The sequence below is a fragment of the Lepisosteus platostomus genome, chromosome 10 (genome assembly GCF_059453375.1).
Source record: "Lepisosteus platostomus isolate fLepPlt1 chromosome 10, fLepPlt1.hap1, whole genome shotgun sequence".
Taxonomy (NCBI): domain Eukaryota; kingdom Metazoa; phylum Chordata; class Actinopteri; order Semionotiformes; family Lepisosteidae; genus Lepisosteus; species Lepisosteus platostomus.
The window spans coordinates 15,446,005-15,467,452 of record NC_142620.1 but is presented as its reverse complement, the minus strand read 5'-3'; the positions used below and the strand labels follow the sequence as shown (position 1 = coordinate 15,467,452).

The 21,448-nt window shown below is 36.9% G+C and overlaps 1 protein-coding gene across 1 annotated transcript; it reads right to left on the bottom strand.

Annotated features, from left to right (window-relative positions):
* Window positions 1-1,499: 1,499 nt before the first annotated feature.
* gpr176 (G protein-coupled receptor 176) lies at window positions 1,500-20,978 on the bottom strand. Its single transcript, XM_088648393.1, has 4 exons — window positions 20,549-20,978; window positions 19,024-19,884; window positions 9,524-9,776; window positions 1,500-3,793 (listed from the first exon to the last, which is right to left on the bottom strand). The coding sequence occupies exons 2-4, from the start codon at window positions 19,256-19,258 to the stop codon at window positions 2,680-2,682; spliced, it is 1,602 nt and encodes a 533-aa protein (XP_088504519.1). The 5' UTR covers window positions 19,259-19,884; window positions 20,549-20,978; the 3' UTR covers window positions 1,500-2,679.
* Window positions 20,979-21,448: the final 470 nt, after the last annotated feature.

Genomic DNA, 21,448 nt, shown 5'->3' with positions numbered 1-21,448 from the left:
ATCTCTTGAAGGTAACCAGCAAGTATGACAAAGAGAAAAACTAATCATGTCATCCTTAGGTCTCATTGCTACATGGCATTAAGGTGTAAACGTAAATCTGATATTACTTCATCTTGTCTCAATCCTTCTATCACTCTACAAAGTAAACATTTTTTTCATAACGTAATTCTCATAATTCTAATTTATTTTTAACAAGTAAACACGTTTTAAAGCAGGTAAAAACAGATATTGCAGATTTTTTTACATGGCTGATTTAAATGCCACAGCATCTAAATCCTAGAGGCTTTAATTAAGATTAAATATATCCAAACTTTTAATCTACTGTTTAAAAAACTACTGTATTTTCAGTCTGATCATTAGTGAGTCTGTGGTGTCTTGCCTAATTTAGCATTCCCTGATTAGTGCTCAAATATATTTGTGATAAAGAAGTGATTAATTTTTACATTATTCCCCTTTCTCGAGAAACTTTTAGTTTTATGTGGATACACCCTGTAAGGTTCAATTTATTTCAATTGTTAAAAAATCACAGATAATACAATACACTCACAAAAATGTCCATAAACATTAGAAATTGAATGCACACTGATGTCCTATGTCAGGCAGCTTAATTATACAAATACTGTAAAACTACAGACTGTAAAATACAGGAGCAGAAAATTCTTTGTTTTAAAGATCTCTGAGATCGTGGCTGCATATTTCAAGTCTGTAATTGCGAGAGTTCTTCAGATTTTCAGGACTGATTTTCAAATTATGAAAATGATTCCCTTTGTGAGGTCTCTTTTCAATTATTTATATTTTTTATTATGATTGGGCTAATTTTTTCACTTAAAATGGACCCCTGTGACCAGGAAGATGCCCTGTTGTAACATACTTAATTCAATCAGTAAATAGCACATAATTATGAATCCCAGAATCACAATCCGAAGCTTTGATGGAGGTTACTACTCAGGCTATGCATTATTACTTTGCAGTGGTGCTGAGAAAGTTACAGTACCTGTTACCAAAAGATGAAGATCAAGAAAGCTTTAATAAAACTTTCCACAATTTGTTATTTTTATTTTTCTTACTGGAGAAAACTGCAATTCAACTACAATCTGAACTGAACTGTACAATTTGCCCATTCTTTTTGTATGCCTAAATACATATGAAAACATTAGTTTTAAACATTCCTACATTCCTACTATACTAAAGAGAATTTCACCATGACAGGCCAATAAAAAATCAACTTTTATCAACTTTTAAAATTCAACTAAATGTATCACCACCGCCTTCCTGTTCATTTTGAAATCAAATTTCATGCTTTTTTTTTCTCAGTTATCCTTTATTAATTCTGTTGTTTGCTGAAGAACAATTCTATTAAACACTTTTAATAATACACTATGTAGCACACATCACCAGACGTTCTGCTGCAAATACAAGATTGTCACACTGTAACTGAAAAACTACTGACCCCTCTCCCAGAAATAGACAGCAGAAAAAAAAACACAAAAGTCCAAAAGTTACTTGGTCCACATTTGGTTTTATACTTACATATGCGTATATTACAAATGCATCCACTTGTGTAAGTACATGTGATCAAAGCACTTCAGTATTGAGAAACTGTTGGCACAAAAACCAAGAGGTCAATAAATGTCACATTTTAGCTTGTACAAGTATATTCCAAATAACAGTATTAATCTATGACCAACAATCCACAGGCAACTTTACCTGAAGAGAAGAAATTCTATTAACTGTAATTAATGAATGCAAATGTGCTACTCTGAGCACTAATCTTACTGTGTGTTCCAACAAATAAGATATTGCATATCAATCCACCAGTTTGCTAAACGCATCATCCAATTCAGGGTCACAGGGGAGTCAGAGTCTATCCCAACAAGCAACAGGCACAAGCCCAGATACATGCTGGACAGGATGCCAGTTCCGGGCACACATGAACACAGACACCCAAACCCTTGCACTGAACCCTAATTTTCCCAGAAGCCAATTATACTACATATTTCATTTGAGTTATTTCAGTGATTTCTCTGTCATTGGGTAATTCTAATATCCCATTCTATTTTTTTCTTTCTGAAAGGTTCTGTGTTGATCCAACTCAAATTGCTAGATTAGAAAAATTAAATAATTAAAAACCACTGAAGATGCAATATAGGTTAAAGTGAACATTTACTGAAGCCTACTGTAAAATCAATAAGCCCAAGCTGTTTAGCCTGTTTCTGTTTTATTTTGCAAGCCACTGATTTTAGGGACAGGAGATAAGACAAAATGGGCAAACCTACAGTACTGATTATGAAGTCGTGGTCCTGATGCGCATCTTAAACTCCGCTAATCTGTTTAGGTTCAGCATACGGCTGTCTGTGAATAAGAGACCATGTCAATTTACTTTGGGTGCAAAACATTTTTGTTAAATACAAACGGTAGGCTTTTGAAAAATAAAAACACATTGGACCAGCTATCTAAACACAAAAGTAAATGAGCATTGTGTTTTAAGTGTGTAAAAATCAATACAAAAAGAGAGTAATAAAGATATTTGCTTAGGAAACTGTTAAGCAATGTTCCCCTAAGTATGGACAAGTGCATACTTTTGCTGTGGAGGAATAAAAGAAACACCAAATGTAGTTCTTTTTCTTTCGATACAAAACTCTAGACACTTGCATCAACAATAATCTGACAGTTCTCTTATTATGAGTCCACCCTTGGAAAAATACTGACTTTATTGTTTCTGCTGATTTTTCTCTCTGTTCTCAGTTTCGGCTGCTTAGTCTGGATGAGTTCCTCAGGGGTGTTGCCCAGAGGAGGGAGCAGCCGTTTTTTACTATTCCGAGTCTCTGACAGCCATTGAGGAGGCAACTCAAAGGGCCCGAAGCCAAAGTGAGTGGCGTACTTGTCGTTCACGTCCTCCACGTCGGAAGGGGTGGCCGGGGCCACCTGGGCTGCAGAGTCCGTGCTGCTGTGCGGAGGAGAGAACTTCTGGACAGCAGCCTGCTTGATCTCCAGGCTTGTACTTGGGATCGCCTTCGGCCGGAAGTCTCCCGAGCCAATTGACTTTGTCTCGTTTTCCTCATCCTCCTCCGTTGGCTTGAAAATCTGCTGCTGCCCAATGTTAAACATCTCCAGAAGCTGGCTCCCAGACCGTACGTTGGGCTCTGCGGTGGCATCTGCTATACCCCCTGAGTTGACAATATTCCTCCGGCTGTAGCGCCGGTGAAGCTGCGCGATGGTACCCACAAGGCATTTGCGCACAGACTTGTTGATGGTCAAAAACAGCAGAGGGTTCGTCAGCAGCGAGATCTTCGGCAGCCAAATAGCAGTGAGCAGCAGAAACACGGATATCTCTGAGATGTTGAGAATGGTCCTGTACACGATGAGCATCATGTAAGGGATGCTACACACGATGAAAGTCAGCACCATGGACAGCAGCATGGAGTGCAGCTCGGCCTCGCGCTGGGAGACGTAGGGGATAGAGATGGTGTTCTGAGGAGTCCGCAGCGCAGCGATGATCACCTTCTTTTTCTGGCTGGCGCTCAAGGCGCGGCGAATGAGAAGCATGAAGAAAAAGACCACAGCGACAGGCAGGATGACCGTGGTCACGTTGTAAACAATGACGTAGACCAGGTGACCCAGGGAGTAGCTCAAGGAATCTGTGCACATGGACATGGCATAAATGTCCGTGACATTGGTCACCGCAAACACTGGAGCACTGGCCACCAGTGCATGAACCCAAATATAGATGACGAGGTCCCTGGACTTGGCATCAGAAATCTTCCTTTCCAGTGGATACAGAACTGAATAATACCTGAAATTTAAAAAAGGTTATAAAATTAGAATTCTATCATTCTTTAAAGCACATGAAAAAACATCTTATATCATTTTCCGAACATATCACAAACAACCCCTAAAGGAAGATCTTTTGAGCAATACTCCTAACATCCTCCTCTTCAATCTGTGTCACTCTCCACTCTGGCATTATGCAAAATATAGTCACATGATGCAGTCAAACCACTCTGCAGCACAATCCAACCTAATAACAGGCAATGCTAAATAACACTGCAAAATCAAACAAATTATTGATAAGTATATAAATTATTAAATTATCACAAAGATTTTCCACTGAATTTGTCAAACAATTTGTTTAAACTGTACTATGCAGGATGCTTTACAATTCTTTGTATTCATCACAGCCTCTATGTTCACCTTTTAGGAGAAGATAAAGCCAAAAATACAACTGTGCTGAACATGTTTACATTAGTCCATGGAATGTTTATCAGACTATTATCAACTTCTCTTTTTCCACTGGAACCATAAACACAAATCTTTTCTAAATAAAAAACTTTGCAAACATGAGGACAGTCAATGCCTAAAATGGATGCGCATTTTAAAACCATTTTTCTGCTGACTGAAAACTTTCCTGAAGGAGATAAATTTCCATGAGGTTTTATAAATGGTTTTGATTGTTTAAAACACATTTGTTTTCTATTTGAGAAACCATGTCAAATCTGATGACTGCAGGGCTACATAATGCAGAAATCTCCTAGGGCTAGGGTTAGCATTCCCACACTACATATACTGTACATCTTTGATACTCAATTCTCAATTCTAGGCATAACTAGGATGAGTGATAATTTGCTTCAATCTTCAATTTTAATTTTTGAGACTTTTGTCTGCTTGTATTTTCTATTGCACTGGTCAGTTAACAGTATTCCCAAACTGAATCAGATGAAGAGCTTTCAGAAAACCTGTCTTAATGGGAAACCACTCTTAATTTTGCCATTTAAAGTGCAACTAGAAGTACAGTATAACGCCATTTAACATTTAAAGGTTCTTGAGACCCTAACCCTCAACTGGTATAAAAAAAATCAAATTTAAGTGCCATTTTAATAGTATGTGCAAGCAAACTGAAAAATTCCTAAGGAAGACAATGTTTGAAGAAGATTCATTTCCAAAAGGTTTTATCACTGGCTTTGATTGTTTTACAGTACACTCATATTTGTTGATTTAGGAAACAAGTCAATTCTGATGACTGGAGGATTCAGGGACAGTTTCCAGAAATGGTCTAGTTGAATCCCACACCACTCTGACATTTCTTATGCTCACTGCTGGATTTGGGGGCCTAAGTCAGGATCACAGGATCTGTGATAATTTGCTCCTCTCTTCAATTTTATTTTTCGAGACATTTAGCTGCTTGTATTGTGTATTGCACCGCTCAGTAACTGTATTGCGAAACTGACTCAGATTAAATGTTTTCAGGAACCTGTTTTAACGGGTAAACACTCTTAATTTTGTCATTTAAAATGCAAACAGAATTATTACTGCATTTAACATTCAAGGTTCTTGTAACCCTAACCCTACACTGGCCTAAACCTGATTCACATTTAGGTACCATTTCAATAGTATTTCTCAGCTAACTGAAAAATTGCCTAAAGAAGACAAATGTTTGAAGAAGATACATTTCCAAAACGTTTTATCACTGGCTTTGATTGTTTTACACTCATATATTTTAGTTTGAGGAATATTTCAATTCAGATGACTGGAGGATTCAGGGTCAGATTGCAGAAATGGAGTTGAAACTCCAGCTACTGTAGGGTTAGGGTTAGCATTTCCACACTCCTCCTACATTTTTTACACTCACTGCTGGATTTTGGAGCATGAGTCAGCTTTAGGATCAGTGATAATTTGCTCCTGTCTTCAATTTTATTTTTCAAGACTTTTGGCTGCTTGTATTTTATATTGCACCATTCAGTAACTATTCCCAAACTGAGTCAGAAACAAAATTTTCAGAAAACGTGTTTCAATGAGTTAACACTCTTACTTTTGTCATTTAAAGTGCAACTAGAAGTACAGTATACCTGCATTGAAGAATACAGTAGATTGTATTTTTGGCTGTTGTCCAAGAAATTGATGTCAGTAATTATGTAGTTACTTACTGCACAACATTTGATGATGTTTCTAATGAACAGAAAAAGGAATGCTATTTTGTAGTTCACTCAGATTGATATGGTATTGTCTTGTGGTCTCTTGATATCTTGATATCTTTAATACTACTTATTTGACACATTAACCCATCTATTCAGTTGGTACTGTGTACTCAACATAAAGTATGCATATAGTATGCTTTTCCAGTTTGGTGATCTTATACCTATAAGTTATCTTATACTTATACTTATCTTATACTTATAAGTTATCTTCTTTTTCCCCAAAAATGCAATAAAAACTGATCCAAAACTAGCTCTTTATTAAAAAAGTAAATTCACTCATCTTTTTCCACAGAAAATAGCACATTAAGCTGTTAGCTTGTAATTAAACCAGAACTATTTACTGTAATGAACCATTATCCTACAAGTGCTGAGAACTCATCAGCAATTCCAATTAGTAAAATCACAACACAAATCACAGTTTAAGAATATGTCTTCACTGCATACAGTGAGAAAAACTGTTCTTCTTCATTTCACAGACATCAGTTTCCTGAATCAGAATTTGCATTTTTTCACTTTTTTTCCAGTTTGCTTCAATGCTGAAAATCAGTTTTAGACTCATAGCAACAGTACCCCAGGAAACCCTAATGTTTGAAGAATCCTGCTCAAATTTAAATATCCCCTAGAGGATCTTACTGCTGTTCTGATACACGGTGAGAAAAAAAATGCATTAATCTTTTAAAATATCACATCAATTACTGACACCATAGTTGTTGGTCAGGCATTTTTCTTGAAAACCTAATAAAAATACAAATAATATACTTTTGTATTATCTAGAGAAAAGGCTCAGAGAATATTTTCTGCTGCTTCAGTAGGCTAAAATTCACTTACAGAAATTTAGGTTTTCTATTGCTAGCAAATATCGATATCTAGTGTATATCTTTGAAAGTAGAATAGCGAATTTCCAATGTTACAGACCTTTGCCTGGCTGCAGAATATCTCATGTGAAGCAAAAAGATTTATTACAAAAGGTTTATTTGGCTAATGCTTTCATCCAAAGTCACTTGTACACATTAGCATCTTACCAAAGGAAATTGAAATGAAGTTCCTTTCTAAAATGTACGGCTGCAGTGTTTCACATGTTATTCGAAAGCTCTCTGGTCCACAGTCCTAACCACTCCTCCATACTGCAGCCTGCTGACTGAGTGAATGCAGAACAGACATTCTTAAATGAAAATGTTAGGTTAAATAGTGTGCTGTTTTTTAATCCAGTTCTAAGTGAAATTTTACAGCAACTGGACCTGGCAGACAGAATTTCCCAGGGGCTGCCTTCCTTTCTTGTAGAAGGCTGGACCTTAGGAACCATTAGGAGCCTCATAAACCCAATCTGTAACAGCTCTTGCAGGAGAGTTGTATTTAATGTACTTTATGTGCTAAAGGGTGGTGAAAAATAATTAAAAAGACTGCAGTGCTTCCTGCCATAAATTCCTCCTTTCTGCAGTGCAGAGCTCTTTGCATTAAACAACAGATGGCTTTATTTCCTTATCTTTTATTTATGAGCACACTGCCTAGTTTCTTTCAAACCTTTAAACTGAGATTAAAAAACAGTGGAAATACAGTGCAATGGACACAGACAGAACTTGCAGTACAGTGGAAACAATATTCACCTCATAACATTTTACAGTGTTTTTGTCACAAAGCGCACTTGAAATTAACTGTACTATATGTACTGTTTTATCATGTACTGTATTTTTTAGGCTGCTGTGTGTGTGGATTGGGCTAATGGTCATTTTTATTTGCTTACTTGATAATGCAAATTCTCAAGTGAATTAGTCAGAAGGCCATTAACTAACTGCAAGATACGTTTGAAGGGTTATATTTTGCTTTAAAACACAAACAACCTTCTAGATCAGAAAACGTCTGTCTTACTGTCACATGCTTGTTACTAATACATCAGAATCTGTTGTGTATTTTTAAACCCTGGGACAAGGAGACTGTTCCCCTGGAATCCGTGACATCTGGAGTACTGAAGCAGTTAACAGTTTGACAGTGAGTCTAAAACAAATATCCTCAAATATCTGTTACTTAGACATCAAGTGATACTCTAGTCATTAAGGAACACTAACAAAACACATCTCAATATTTCGAAACATAATAATAATTCCTTGCATTTATGTAGTGTTATTCATACAGGAAGGGACCCAAATCATAAACTATTGAAATCCAGCACCTAAAAAGGTGAACACAAATGAGAACATATCAACAAACTGAATTATTTGGGTAACTTAACGTAGCCCAGGCTGTGTAAGCCCAGCTTGGAGCTGATCCAGGACATCACTGGTACTCTTATCTCCAGTGCCTTAATCTTTAATGACCACAGGCTGGGCCTAAGACGGAAGAGTTAGTTCTGCCTAATAATGTAAAAACCCTTTACAGTAGTGTCCTAGTTTTCCTTAAGAGTTTTCCTTTCCTGGTACTGATCTGTCCCCAATATGAGGTAACAATTAAAAAATGCTAATTTACCACTAACCTATGCCAAATTACTCAGACCTATTCTCATTTGTTACAGCTTTAGGTGACTGAGAGGTGTCTCTTAGATTTTAGAGAAAGTCTGTGACACTCAAAGAGTAAACACTTCTAGCTTCAAAGCAGAGAGGATGTTTGCTGAGGTCTGGGGTGGGCCCTACACAAAAACAATTGTAAAGTTTACCTTGGAATACCAACCTTGTGGGTTAATGATTGTCAATAAGCAGTACAGAAACACACACTATATGATCACGTTAAGAGCACAGAGAGAGAACAAGAAGCTGGGAAGAAGAGAGAAGAGAAACAAGAGTCCGGAGGAGTTGGGACTACTTTATGATCATCCAAACAAAACCTGACTTGAGCTCAGTATTTGAGCCTTGCTCGAGAGAGCTTACTATTCTGTGTTTTTAGGGAACTTGGGTTTCCTGGGTAAAAGATACCACAGTTGGAAATTTTCTTTCCTGCTTAGGGTGCATTTTTAGGATAGGGAGATAAGCTCCCATTTATTTTGTGGCATCCGGGGTGCAGAGAGAGAGATTTAACTGCAGGTTGTATCACATTTATGTAGAAATGCAGCTCATCTCTTATTTGGCCTCTGTAGGCATTCAAAGTTTAAGGCATTAAAAGGGGTTTTCCGAGTGACCAGAATGTTCGGCCTCTGAACTGCCATGTTTGTAAATACTGTACATAGAGTAACTTGTGTGTTGTATATTTTGTTGTGTGCAGCGTAGTTTCTGTCTAGTCATCATTAATAAATGTTTAATCAAGTGTGGCTGCATTATTACTCCTCTCACCCAAGCTGTGCCAGAGAACAAAGAATTCACATGCCTCTAATTATACCAACCGTTCAGGTATATTCTGGAAAAAGCACTTACAAGATGGGGGTTATGAATAATTATTTTACTTATTGAATTTCCTTATCACTCGGTCAATCTCTTGACTTTCACTATTTTCATAACCCCCCATTTGTAACACATTCATATCCTTTCTGAGATACAGTATAAAGCATTAGGTACAATAATTAAACAAAAATACTAGCGTGAATCCACACAATATATTTCTCAGCACATTTGGCTCAGTCAGCTTACCTGTCGAGGGCAATGGCAGTGAAGCTGAGAATGGTCACCGAACAGAAGACCTTGTGGAGGAACTTGATAACTTTACAAAACAGCAGAGTGTAGACCCACCAGCAGCAGCGAGGGCTGGCGCTCAGGACAATATCAAAAGGCACACACACCAAATTGGCACAAATCCCAGAACAGGCCAGGTTCTTAATGAAGCGGTTGGTCACAGATTTGAACACTGTCGTTCGACAAGTTGACCACAACACCATGGCATTACCTGTAGAAGAAACATGAAGGCACATCTTTCTTTAAATCATTTACAATAACATTACATTGAAAATAACACATCATTGCACAGCACAAGAAAATTTTCAGTACATTGCATTTACATACAGATGGGATCTGTCATTTACAAGGTTACTTAAAATTATAATAAGTAATGTCACAACTATTGGTGTTTTTAACTGAACTATGGGACAAGATTTTAATCTTGCCAACTTGCAATGTTCTATATTTATGTACTGTATATGCAGGAAATTGCCAAAATAAAGGAAATTATTAAGTAAGGGATACAGGGTATACAGGTGCTTCCACATTGGTGTGGTTACTGTAACCAATTAACATTCCAATATTGTGTTTAGGGTCAGGTATAAAAATAATTATTAATAATATTAATCAATATTCATATTTATATAATAATTGCCCATTATTTTGGCTGCCATGGCTAGAAGAAGAGATCTCAGTGGCTCTGAGAGAGGGGTGATTGCTGGGGCAGGTTTGGCAGGAGCTTCAGTGATGAAGACTGCGCAACTTGCTGATGTCTCACGAGGAACTGTGGCTAAGGTGGTGATGGATTGAAGTCTGAGGAAAAAATATCGTCACCTAGAGGCATCTGTGAACAAAAGCGCATACTTCTCGACCATAATGTCCGGATGCATTGGTTCAAGACAGATGAGCAAAACAGACTAGCAACTCTCAATCAACTGACTGCAAATGTCAATCTAAGGCAGTTTCATCAAGTACACACTGTTGAGAATGTCACAGAGAGGGATACCATGGTTGTGTTGCAGTGTATAACTTTTGCAAATAGGGTTGTGCAAAGAACACAGATAGTGGTCTATTGAGTAGTGGAACAAAGTCAGATGAGACATCCTTCAGCCTGTTCTCAACAAGCAGATAACTACATGTGTGGCACATGCCAAAAGAAGCCTATAAGCTCAAGTGCTTGTTTTCGCAGTGAAGGGTTCCACCAGCTCTTATGGTATGGGGTGCATTTTCCCTGGATGGTTTAGGTCCATGCAACCCATTAGAGGGCAAGAAAACTTTTAATAATGACAAAGCCATTCTGAGTGATCACGTTCAACCTATGGTGAAACACTTCTATCTTGATGAGAGTAGAATCTTCCAGGATGACAATGCCCACATCCAAGGGCACAAGTGGTGACAGGCGTTTCTCGAAAAGGGTAGGGGTGTAACCCCGGCGTCCTGGCCAAATTTCCCATTGGCCCTTACCAATCATGGCCTCCTAATAATCCCCCTCTATGAATTGGCTTCATTACTCTGCTCTCCTCCCCACTGATAGCTGATGTGTGGTGAGCGTTCTGGCGCACTATGGCTGCCGTCGCATCATCCAGGTGGATGCTGCACATTGGTGGTGGTGGAGGGGAGTCCCCATTACCTGTAAAGCGCTTTGAGTGGAGTGTCCAGAAAAGCGCTCTATAAGTGTAAGCAATTATTATTATTATTATTATTATTATTATTATTATTATTATTATTATTATTATAGCATGGTTTGATGAGCACAAAGGCAATGTAAACCATATGTCCAGTCACCAGATCTCAATCCAATGAAACACTTATGGGAGATTCTGGAGTGGTGTCTTGAATTTGTGTAACAATGGTGTTACATCCCTCCAGTGGAATTCCAGACACTTGTAGTATCAATGCCAAGGTGCTTTGAAGCTGTGCTGGTAGCTTGTGGTGGCCCAATGCCCTGTTAAGACACTTTATGTTGGTATTTCCTTTATTTTGGCAGTTACCTGTATCCATCACACCCCCCTGAAATGCAAATCTCTTTCACGTCCCTCACCCTATCTTCACCCTTATAGCAGCTCCCTGGCTCAATCCTCCCAATAATGAGGGAAGTTCAGTCAGCCTCATCCCTACTGTTAAACTGCTGTCCCCACAGGTAAGTGAGTTGAGCTAGACAAGGACCAAAATATTTAATCTCTATTTCATCTCTATATCACATTTGAAATGGATAAATGTTTTAACACAGAGATAGAAAAACATATTTGACAGCTATGAATATGTGCACAAGTTTTAAAATCAAGCCCCAAGTTCCACAGATCAAAACACTGGGGAAACCTTATGTACAAAAACAGATGTGATTACAAATTAGAAAGCATTGTGTCAGCATCTTTTCATGTTTTTATGCAGTGACACTTCACACACTGCTAAATAGAAAAATTGTTTAGTGTTATAAAACACATCAGTTGCTCCATATTTCACAATAGCCTGTACTATGTAGTGATATGATTCTCAGTAGAGGTGTAATGTGTGCATTCCTTGTGTCACCTAGTGGTTACAGAATATTAACACCATTAAAATATATCTGATATACTTGCCACTTTAATTATGTTAATAAAGTGATGTCCTGTGGGGTTAAGTCTCTGCTGGTTTCAGTTAAAATACTTGAACACCGCTCTGCTCGAGTGCATTTAAGTATCTCCTGGATTAGCTCAAGAATAGACCTGTTTGTCACATGTGCTACTGTGATGCATTAATAACAGGTAGAAAATTATGCAGAACCCAAATATGAAAACCTGACCAGGTACTCATTCCTCCACATGACTTTAATACTAATTTTTCTTTGGTTGTCCATGCATTTTCACATGGTAGGTGCAATACTCAAAACATTAAGTAAACCTAATAAATAAATGCAGATGAAACACAAAATAAAAAATAACATAACAGAAAGCCTCAAAAATGCAATGCAAAATGATTATTTCTTTCTGTTTATGTCATATTAATAAATTACCCCCTCAGGGAAAATAGATAGATAATACTTTATTAATCCCGTAGGGAAATTGATGTGTTACAGCAGTCCAGCCCAAGACAAGCAAAACAGACATCAGAATAGTTATAAAACAAAAGACAAACAAAATAAATAAAAATAAATAAATACATAGGTGTGTGAAAATGTGCTGATCATAGTCACTGTAAAAACAATAAAATATGTGCAAAATGTGCATAGGTTTATACAGACTGATTGTCCAAAAAATACAATGGAGTAAACATGCTGTCCATAGAGGAGCAAATACTCTCTCTCTATGACCACTCATAAACACACATGGAAATGCCCTGGGATGCTATGTTCTAAAAAACAGATTAGCACGGTTTCAGCTGAAATAAAAATCTTTGTGCTTAGCATTAAAAAAACTACAAATATAATTATATCCTGCAACACATTTTCTGCATTTTCTGGAAAAAGTCAAGGAGTTTCAGTGAAATTGCAGTGAAGTCCCCTAGAGTGTGTGATTAATTTAATTAGCTGACATTTATATTTTATGTGAGCTCTTAGTCCCAGTGCTCTGAAGCTATAGGGTCCACTTTAGAATTCATGCTTTAAAAGCTACCATTATCCCAAAATGCATTTCAGTACCTGCATGCAATAATACATTTCACCTCTTTCATTCTCATCATCTTTTTTCCAAATGTCTCCAGGTTTATTTAGAAATTGCCTAAAACACATGCACAGAACTAGAGCCTCCATTTAGATTACTCATTTAGAAAATCAGCATGATACACTATCAGGGTGCTATGATCTCCAATAACACAATCATGCATGGAAACTGTTTCCATGATTCCTGTTACAAAACATTCGGTAATTTCAGTAAATTAATTATGCACATAACAAAATGTACTGTAATGACTTTTGAAGGTTTTTTACATTTTGGGAGTAACAAATAAACGAACATAAATTGATTTAGTAGGCTTAAGCCATAATGCGTGTCTGCTAAATCAGTAGAGAAAGGAAAGATGAGGGCATATCACTTCAAGGAAGTCAACGGTCAGGAAAGAAGAGTCCCAGGACTTGTTACAATCATTTCTAGCACTTGTGTAGCACTTAACATATAGGAGGAGGCCCACATCATATAGAAGTGAGACGTTACTCGAAACTGGAGAAAGTCCTACCAACACCACTTATGCACATTTATTCATTGACACACAGATATGAAGGGAAATTTGTAAGGACCCTAAGTAATCTGAAGTGCATGTCTTTAGACGAAAGGGGGAAAACCACAGCATATAGAGAAAACTCATGCGAACACAGGTAGAGCCTACAAACAGGTAGAGCAACACAAAAGGTTCTCCAGTCTAGAATCAAACCCCAGAATCCAATCTCCCAGCAGTAACACTCACCATCCACACCACTTTGTTCCCCAGTAGTGACCATGCCATGCCATTACACATGGTAGGTAGGGTACAGGTAAAGTATTAACTAGAGTAACTGATGGATTTTTGGATTTCAGAAGCATTTCAGGTCTATCATGAATCAATTCATAATGATGAAACAATGGAGAGGTGCTTTTGCCTTTATTTTTAAAGGGACTCCACCATGCCTATTGCTTTGTAATGGGGTAGAGCTTCACAACACTTTTAAAACCAAGCTGTTTACGTCTGAATTGTAAGACATAAAAAACAAGCATTTGCCAGCAAGTCAATGTATAAATCTTTTCAAATGTGAATCTGATCACACAAATCTAGAGGCAGAACAGTGCAGCATGCCAAATAATGTCTCACTTTTCTGAAATTGATAAAACTGTACAATCTAATTATTCTATTTTCTTTTGATATGGTTAAAATAAAAGAAAGAGAATCAATGACAACATTATCTTAATACTACAGCACTGTATAATTTCAAACAAGTAAAATACACACTCAATGACATTGTCTTTGTTTCCTGTTGAGCACATAATTATGGCCTTCAGTGACCAGATTGTTTTGTGTAATGATTAAGATGTGCTACTATTAAGATGCTTCTGCCTGTCCATGTGATAATTATATATTCAAGTAAGAAGCTGCATCAGTGTGCACTGGTTGCAAAGAAACAAGTAAAGGTTAATTCCATGCTGAAAAAGAGAAAAAAGAAACACAACATTTTGTCTGCTAGGCCTTCTGAGGTGTGGTCTAATATTTCAGATGGATTCTTGAAGAAGTCTCTTACAAGATGATTATATTTATAGGCCAAGTCCACCACCACTTGTCTTTATCAAGGACTATGGAGACTAGAACTAGGAGACCAAATCTGTACATAATCTTATAAATATGGTCTTCACAAGCATTGGATAATTTTACTATTGCCTCCAATTAAATACACTTTATTTTCACTATATATATTATGGTCACATGGTATTACATTTAAATTAAGCATTAAGCGTACAATTGAATTAAGTATGAAACATTAAGTGCTTTGTTTTTCAGATTATATGGAGATTCCCATATATAATGGTATTTACAGATTATGCTTGCTCCATTATTAAATTGTTTCTGATTATTTTGTCAATGGTATTCTTGTGACTGATGGTAGATGTCTGGACTTTTCATTGCATACAATTCTTCCTACACAGCTTAATTTCTCCATTTTATATGGTACTCTGTTCCCTCATGAATCAATACAAGTATTAAACCTACACCAAATTCAGTCTTATGTTTACCTACCTTGTGTCTGGCAGACAGTTTCAACATACAGCTGGGAGATTTGATAAGAGGTAGATTTGAGATGTGAGACCCAGGTGCACAAGTCTCATTAAAGCTAATCTGATCAGGAGAAACAGCCCAATTATGGAATCTGATAACACTGTTTATGGCATTTGACTGTATTTTCTCATCTAATTGGATTCCAACTTATATATCTCCACGAACAGACTGTCAAAACAACTTGTCATTTTTTTGTGTTTTCTTTGTGTAACTCTGCAAAGTTAAATGAGAAATATTATTCCAGGAGTGACAATATGTTTCCATTAAATGATGCAACTGAATAAAACATTAAAAATAAAAATATCTGGTAATGCTGCTTCCTTCCCATAAGCCAGTCCTTTATTTGAAATCAGAATAGCAATGTGAAGAAGAAAACAGATAAAACTGTACAGAAAAGAAAGTGGATCTAATTGTTGTTTTTATATCAGTATTCTTTGTTGTTCCTATCTTTAGTATAATGGATATACACCTATATTTTGCATACTTAGCATCTTTTATAGAAATATCGCTAGACTACGCCCTATGCTATCATTAACTGTGGCTGAAAAGCTGATCAACACATTTGTGTTCTCTCGAATTGACTACTGTAATGTTCTACTCGCTGGGGTATCTAAATCTACTCTGAACAAACTGCAGTATGTCCAAAATTCAGCAGCCAGAATCCTGACCAGGTCAAGTACAAGTATTCACATTACTCCTATCCTGGAGTCCTTGCACTGGCTTCCGGTCAAATTCTGTGTAGACTTTAAAATCCTCATGCTCACCTATAAGGCTCTGCATGGCTTGGCACCTCAGTACCTGTCTGAACTATCATCGCCCTACTCCCCATGTCACAACCTTCACTCTTCTAATTCTGCTCTCCTTCCTGTCCCCAAAGCCTGTCTACATTGTATGGGTGACAGGGCCTTCTCCTGTTATGCCCCCAAGCTCTGGAACTCTCTCCCCAAGGATATCAGAGAGTCACCTTCTCTACACTCCTTCAAATCCAGACTCAAAACCCTCTTCTTCAGAAAAGCCTTTACTTAACTGGTTCCATTCTTCACCCCTCTTTTCTTAGTATCACCATCCACGGTCTCCTCTATATATTGTAATTGTGTTTTATCTTATGTATTCTTCTTATTTATTGTTGCTGTCATCCCGTAAAGCACTTTGAGAAGCCACCTTTAAAGGCGCTATATAAAATAAAGTTTATTATTATTATTATTATTTTGCTAGGCAAAATGTCTCCTGCTGCTTCACTAAAGTGTATACACACCATATTCATCTATCCATCATCTAATTTTATAGCTACTGTAGTTTTTAACCACTACAGGATTGTGAGGGAGTCAGAGCCTCTACCAGCCAGTGGACACAAGGCAGGACACACCCAGGTCAGGATGTCAGTCCTTGGAAGGGCACACAGACACAAACACAATAACGCACACACTAAAAACAGGGCCAATTTTCCCAGAAGCCAATTAATCTACCAGTATGTCTTTGGACTGTGGGAGGAAACCGGGATATCATTCTTCTCCAGATCTGCATCTGGCATTACTAACTATCTCACCATGACAAAACAATTTGTCAGTTGTTTCCAGTGTGAGGTGCTGCCCATTACATCAGTACAGCAAAACAGGAACTCTTTTCAAAATCTCTTTTCAGTTGTAATGCTGTCTGAAAAACATTCAAACATTTTTTGTTCATTTTTTCAATTAGACTTACTGTAGTTCCCATTCCTCTGCTGCACTCTGCACTCTATTTTGTATATATGCAGAAAAATGAAATCTCAGCCTTTGGGGATAGAAATAGGAGATCAGATTCATTCATTTTTTTCAGAATCCTCAATGTCCATTGGATAAAGTCATCAAGTTAGCTGTTGCTGCTGTAGACTCATGGTTGGATATTAGCAGTACACATTTTAAACAGTGTCAAACCCCCGAATTCCTACACTGAAAGTGTTAAGGTTCTGCTCATGACAGAAAGTAGCCACCACCAAAGCACCACTTTCAGTCAATTCAACTGATTAGCTTTATATTTTATACCAGCTTTTATGCTGAACTCCGTCTCCAAGGGCTGTACCCACTGTACTCGGAAACATTTACATTGTTTGACTGTATACATTCATTTCTAATGTCCTGTTTGAAGTGATCATGTGACTGTTGTACTGTAGGTGGCCAGGCTATAAATTCATTGTTTACTGACCCATGCATTATTTTATGCTTTCAACACAGGCCAGCTGTAAAATGTTCCTTGGAAACCAGACTTCTACTTGATCGCCTAATGTCTTTACTTTTTTCTCAGACAAGAGGCATATTGTACAGGAAAAGTCATATTGTGGACTGCCTCATGTCAATGCTTGTTCAGGTTTTCAAGAGAAGTCTTGAAAAATTGGTTACAGTAAATTGGAAGGAACTGTAGTGGCAAAGCAAGCAGGAGTTGCACGATGCTGTATAAGCACTATAGTACAGGAAAGCACTACACTCTGAATGTTGTGTAACACCAATGTGTTTCTCCACCTCACTTTCCATCTCATTTTATAGAATTATGTTATCTTGTTAAAAGGACAAAAACCCTATTAATAATGGAATCAATAGGATATAAAACAGGATTCTGGAAAGATTCTAAGCATTAAAAATTTAACATAGGCATAGGTATGGCCTATGCGGCCTTATAAATATTTTTAATGTTAGTTTGTTAAGATCTACTGCACGACTTGCAAAGCATTCAAACGTTTTCCCCTTGTAGCAGTAATAGTAAAATTAGAACATTGAAAACAATAAATATCTGCAAATATCTTAAATGGAACAGAGTGGGATATTTTTTTCACCAAAAAATGAAAGATCCCATGTGCTGGCCCTGTAGTCAAAGAAACAGCTTTATTGTTTCAGAAATGTCACAGGAAACCTAAGTTTATAAATACCTATCTTTATAAACTGATATTTTAAAATATGAAAAAAATACCTGTAATAGAAACTAATTTCACGAACTCATTTTACTCTCCTTAAGGTAGCCCCAGTCTTGCTAAATGTCTATATTGAGTGGCATTATAGTGAAGCAGTTTAACATGAAATTATAGTACATATTCTGTATTACATCTATGGGACAAATAATAACATCATCCAACGTGCATGTGGCATGAATACATCATATTCTTTCTTTATACGTCAGGTCTGTACTTTTCATCCACATGTACGTTATGTGCCGAACTAATTATTCAAATAGTTTGCTTTATTTTATATGTAATGTCATAGGTTATTATATTATATTATATACAACACTTCCTAAACTAAAAAAATACACATTCCTGCTACCAGCTTTGATGCTGTTACACTGTTTTACCATACCAAAATACAATAAGAGCACCTTATTGTATTTTGTGCACCTGAGACAAAAACTTAGCATGAAAGATGATGATGGATTATTGATTTACTGACATGAAGATACTGGATGAAGAAATAAAAATGGATTTCGACAAAGGCCAAAAAAAAAGGAAACACCCCTCATGTATTGTATCTGAAATGATACAGTCAAACCATAAAGTGCAATATATTTAGATTTTACTACCTAAAGCACTGACACTTGTCTCACTTAAGCAGTCGTACTGTACACTTCAAGAGAAGATCACTGCGTTTCTATAAACACAAAAATGTATATAATGTATCCAACTAGTAACAGAAAATGAAAACCAGCGCATGTCTCAGTACTGTATGTATTGGTCAGTAAGTTTTTATTTACCAACACAAACCTTAGAACATAAAAATATTACATTTCTTTTCACTCACCTAACAGAGATCCTAAGAAGATGACAACCTGCATAGACGTAGTAAAGTCCCTGTAAGTTTGCTCTTGGCTGTATCTTTGTCTTTCCAAAGGTAAAATCTCTTTCGTAGTTTTGTTGTCCCAGTAAAGCACCGAATTGGAAGTATTTTGGAAATCCATAATCCTGTTTGCTGGGGTGAAAAATTCACTTCCATTTCCAGTTATTGAGTCCCAACTGCCCATATTATCTTCTTCCATTTTTGTGCTTCTAATTTGCTCTCACAAAAAGAAACGAATTACATGTTTGTTAAAATAAATGACATCTTTAAGCATGGTTTGGTTTTTTTTTCTATTATTGTCTTCCAAATACTTCAGTTGACCTACTCTTGTAATCCAAAAGTATACGTTCAAAATTATTCTAAATCTTTTATCTGCCAGTAGAAAAACGTGTCGAAAAAGACGAAAAGCCGCTGCGATTTTATTTGAAAGTTGCAAAGATAGGTGTAAATCTCCGCACATTTTTCTGCGGTTTAGAGACTGCCTTTCTTTGCTAGCTTTTATCACGTGAAGACTAAAAACAGGGCAGTGTCTTGCAGTCTTCAGCCCATGCAAGGGTTCGAAGTGATGAGTAAAACGTGCATTTGCCCACATCAACACTACATAGCAGCATTTTAACCGTGCAGCCCACTTGGGCGTCTTCGCTCTCCCTTAATCTTTATGCTTCCACCCAGAGTCTGAGGCAGAGGTGCCATCTTTCGTCAGTTGGTGTTGCCAGGAGACATGCATCTGTTGTATTTATTGGAGAAAACCACATCTTCATGTCACAGATTCCCTCTTTTTGTATCCGTTCCTTCCTTTTCCGCATTGTGTTGGCTTTACAAAGCCTATGTGATGGAGAGAAAATATCACCACACGGCACCTTGCACCTAACAAAAGCTTATCCGCTGACAAAGACAGATGTGAAACTATAAACTTCGGAAAAGCTTTCTCCTTTTTATGCCGGATATTATAAGTCTGAGATAATACTATTTTTAACACTAACACGAAAAGCGTCATGTATAAAATTATACATACAGCCTAAACACCAAGGAGAACCTGTTTACCGCATGTAAGCATGATTAGTTAGAAACAACCACTAAACATTTAATTTCATTTTTGAACTGATTAAATGAGCCGTTGAGTAACGGAAAATAAATTATATTTATAAACAGTTACAGTAGGTTATGAATCACATAGTTTTTCCTCGTTGCTATTTTTACTGATTGATTGTTTCTTTCTCTTAATCGAGGTTCAATAAATAGGTAAGCACATTCAGTCAATATAGAACATACCCGTTCAATCCATTTATTTCCAGAAAAAATATGATAATTTAACTACTGCTCTAAATTCACACATTAATTGCGCTAAAGCTATAAGGACACACGATCATAACCAATGATACGTGTTAGGAGTCAAATATTTGAAAACCCGGAATGCATTTTTACAGCAGTTATCTGCTGCTTATTAGAAAACAAAAACGTATTCATTTTTAATTGTTTCACAGCTTACCGTATCTGTCATTCTATCGTCTGAAAGGTTCAAAACATGTTTTTGTGGTTCAGTTCCTTCTCAAAATGCAGTCTGAGTAGTATGGAGCTCCTCCTTCAACAGTCGTATTGAGATGGGGGAGCAAAGATGTGAACTGTAGTACTACTGAGCTTAAAATGTGTCTATTCATGGAATATCTGTGCTAATTTCAAATATCCCGTTGTCATCCATAATAACTGTTTATATTCAGAATGACGCATCAAATGATCAAATAAGCACTTTGGTTTAAAGAAGTTAATGGGTGTAGATGATAGCCTTTAACACCAACAATTGCTGTTTAATTTAAATAACAAAATCTATATTTTTGTTATATTTTACGTGTTCAGTTCCTATAGCAGTATTGTGAATTTCTGAAACAAGAAACTCCCCCAAAATTAAAATTGCCAAACGTTGAGCGAAAAATAATATGCGTCTTCTGACACTGTGAATTGTCATTCGTTCATAAACAAAACATATCAGGCTTTTTGTAAGACATTTAATGTAAACTTTGTGTGCGCAGGACTGTTTTGATATTCACACCCAGTGTTTTCTGTTACACCCGGAAGGTGCATCGGGGAGAACTGTAATCCTTGAGCAATCTGAGTTGCTCTCTGAAGGTCATTATATTCGCCCAAAACGTCCTTCAGACATCATAGAACGAAGATAACATGCAGAAGAGAAATTCCTGTTAACTTATTCACAGTTTTCCAGCTGTCCAGAATGAGCACAGTCAGTGTATGTCAATGGATCCTTTGTACAGAATTCTGTCACATAAATCTAAACGTGTCACAGACATACACTAAATACAAAACCTTGAGGGAAAAATCATTAAATGAAAATCATAAAATGAAACAGGCAGAAAACATCTCATGTATAGTGTTT

Coding starts and splice junctions, on each gene's coding strand:
- gpr176 (XM_088648393.1), bottom strand. CDS start 19,258: ATGGAAGAAGATAATATGGGCAGTTGGGACTCAATAACTGGAAATGGA. Junction 9,777..19,023: donor CTTCTTAGGATCTCTGTTAG/GTGAGTGAAAAG, acceptor TTTCTTCTACAG/GTAATGCCATGGTGTTGTGG. Junction 3,794..9,523: donor ACTGCCATTGCCCTCGACAG/GTAAGCTGACTG, acceptor TTTAAATTTCAG/GTATTATTCAGTTCTGTATC.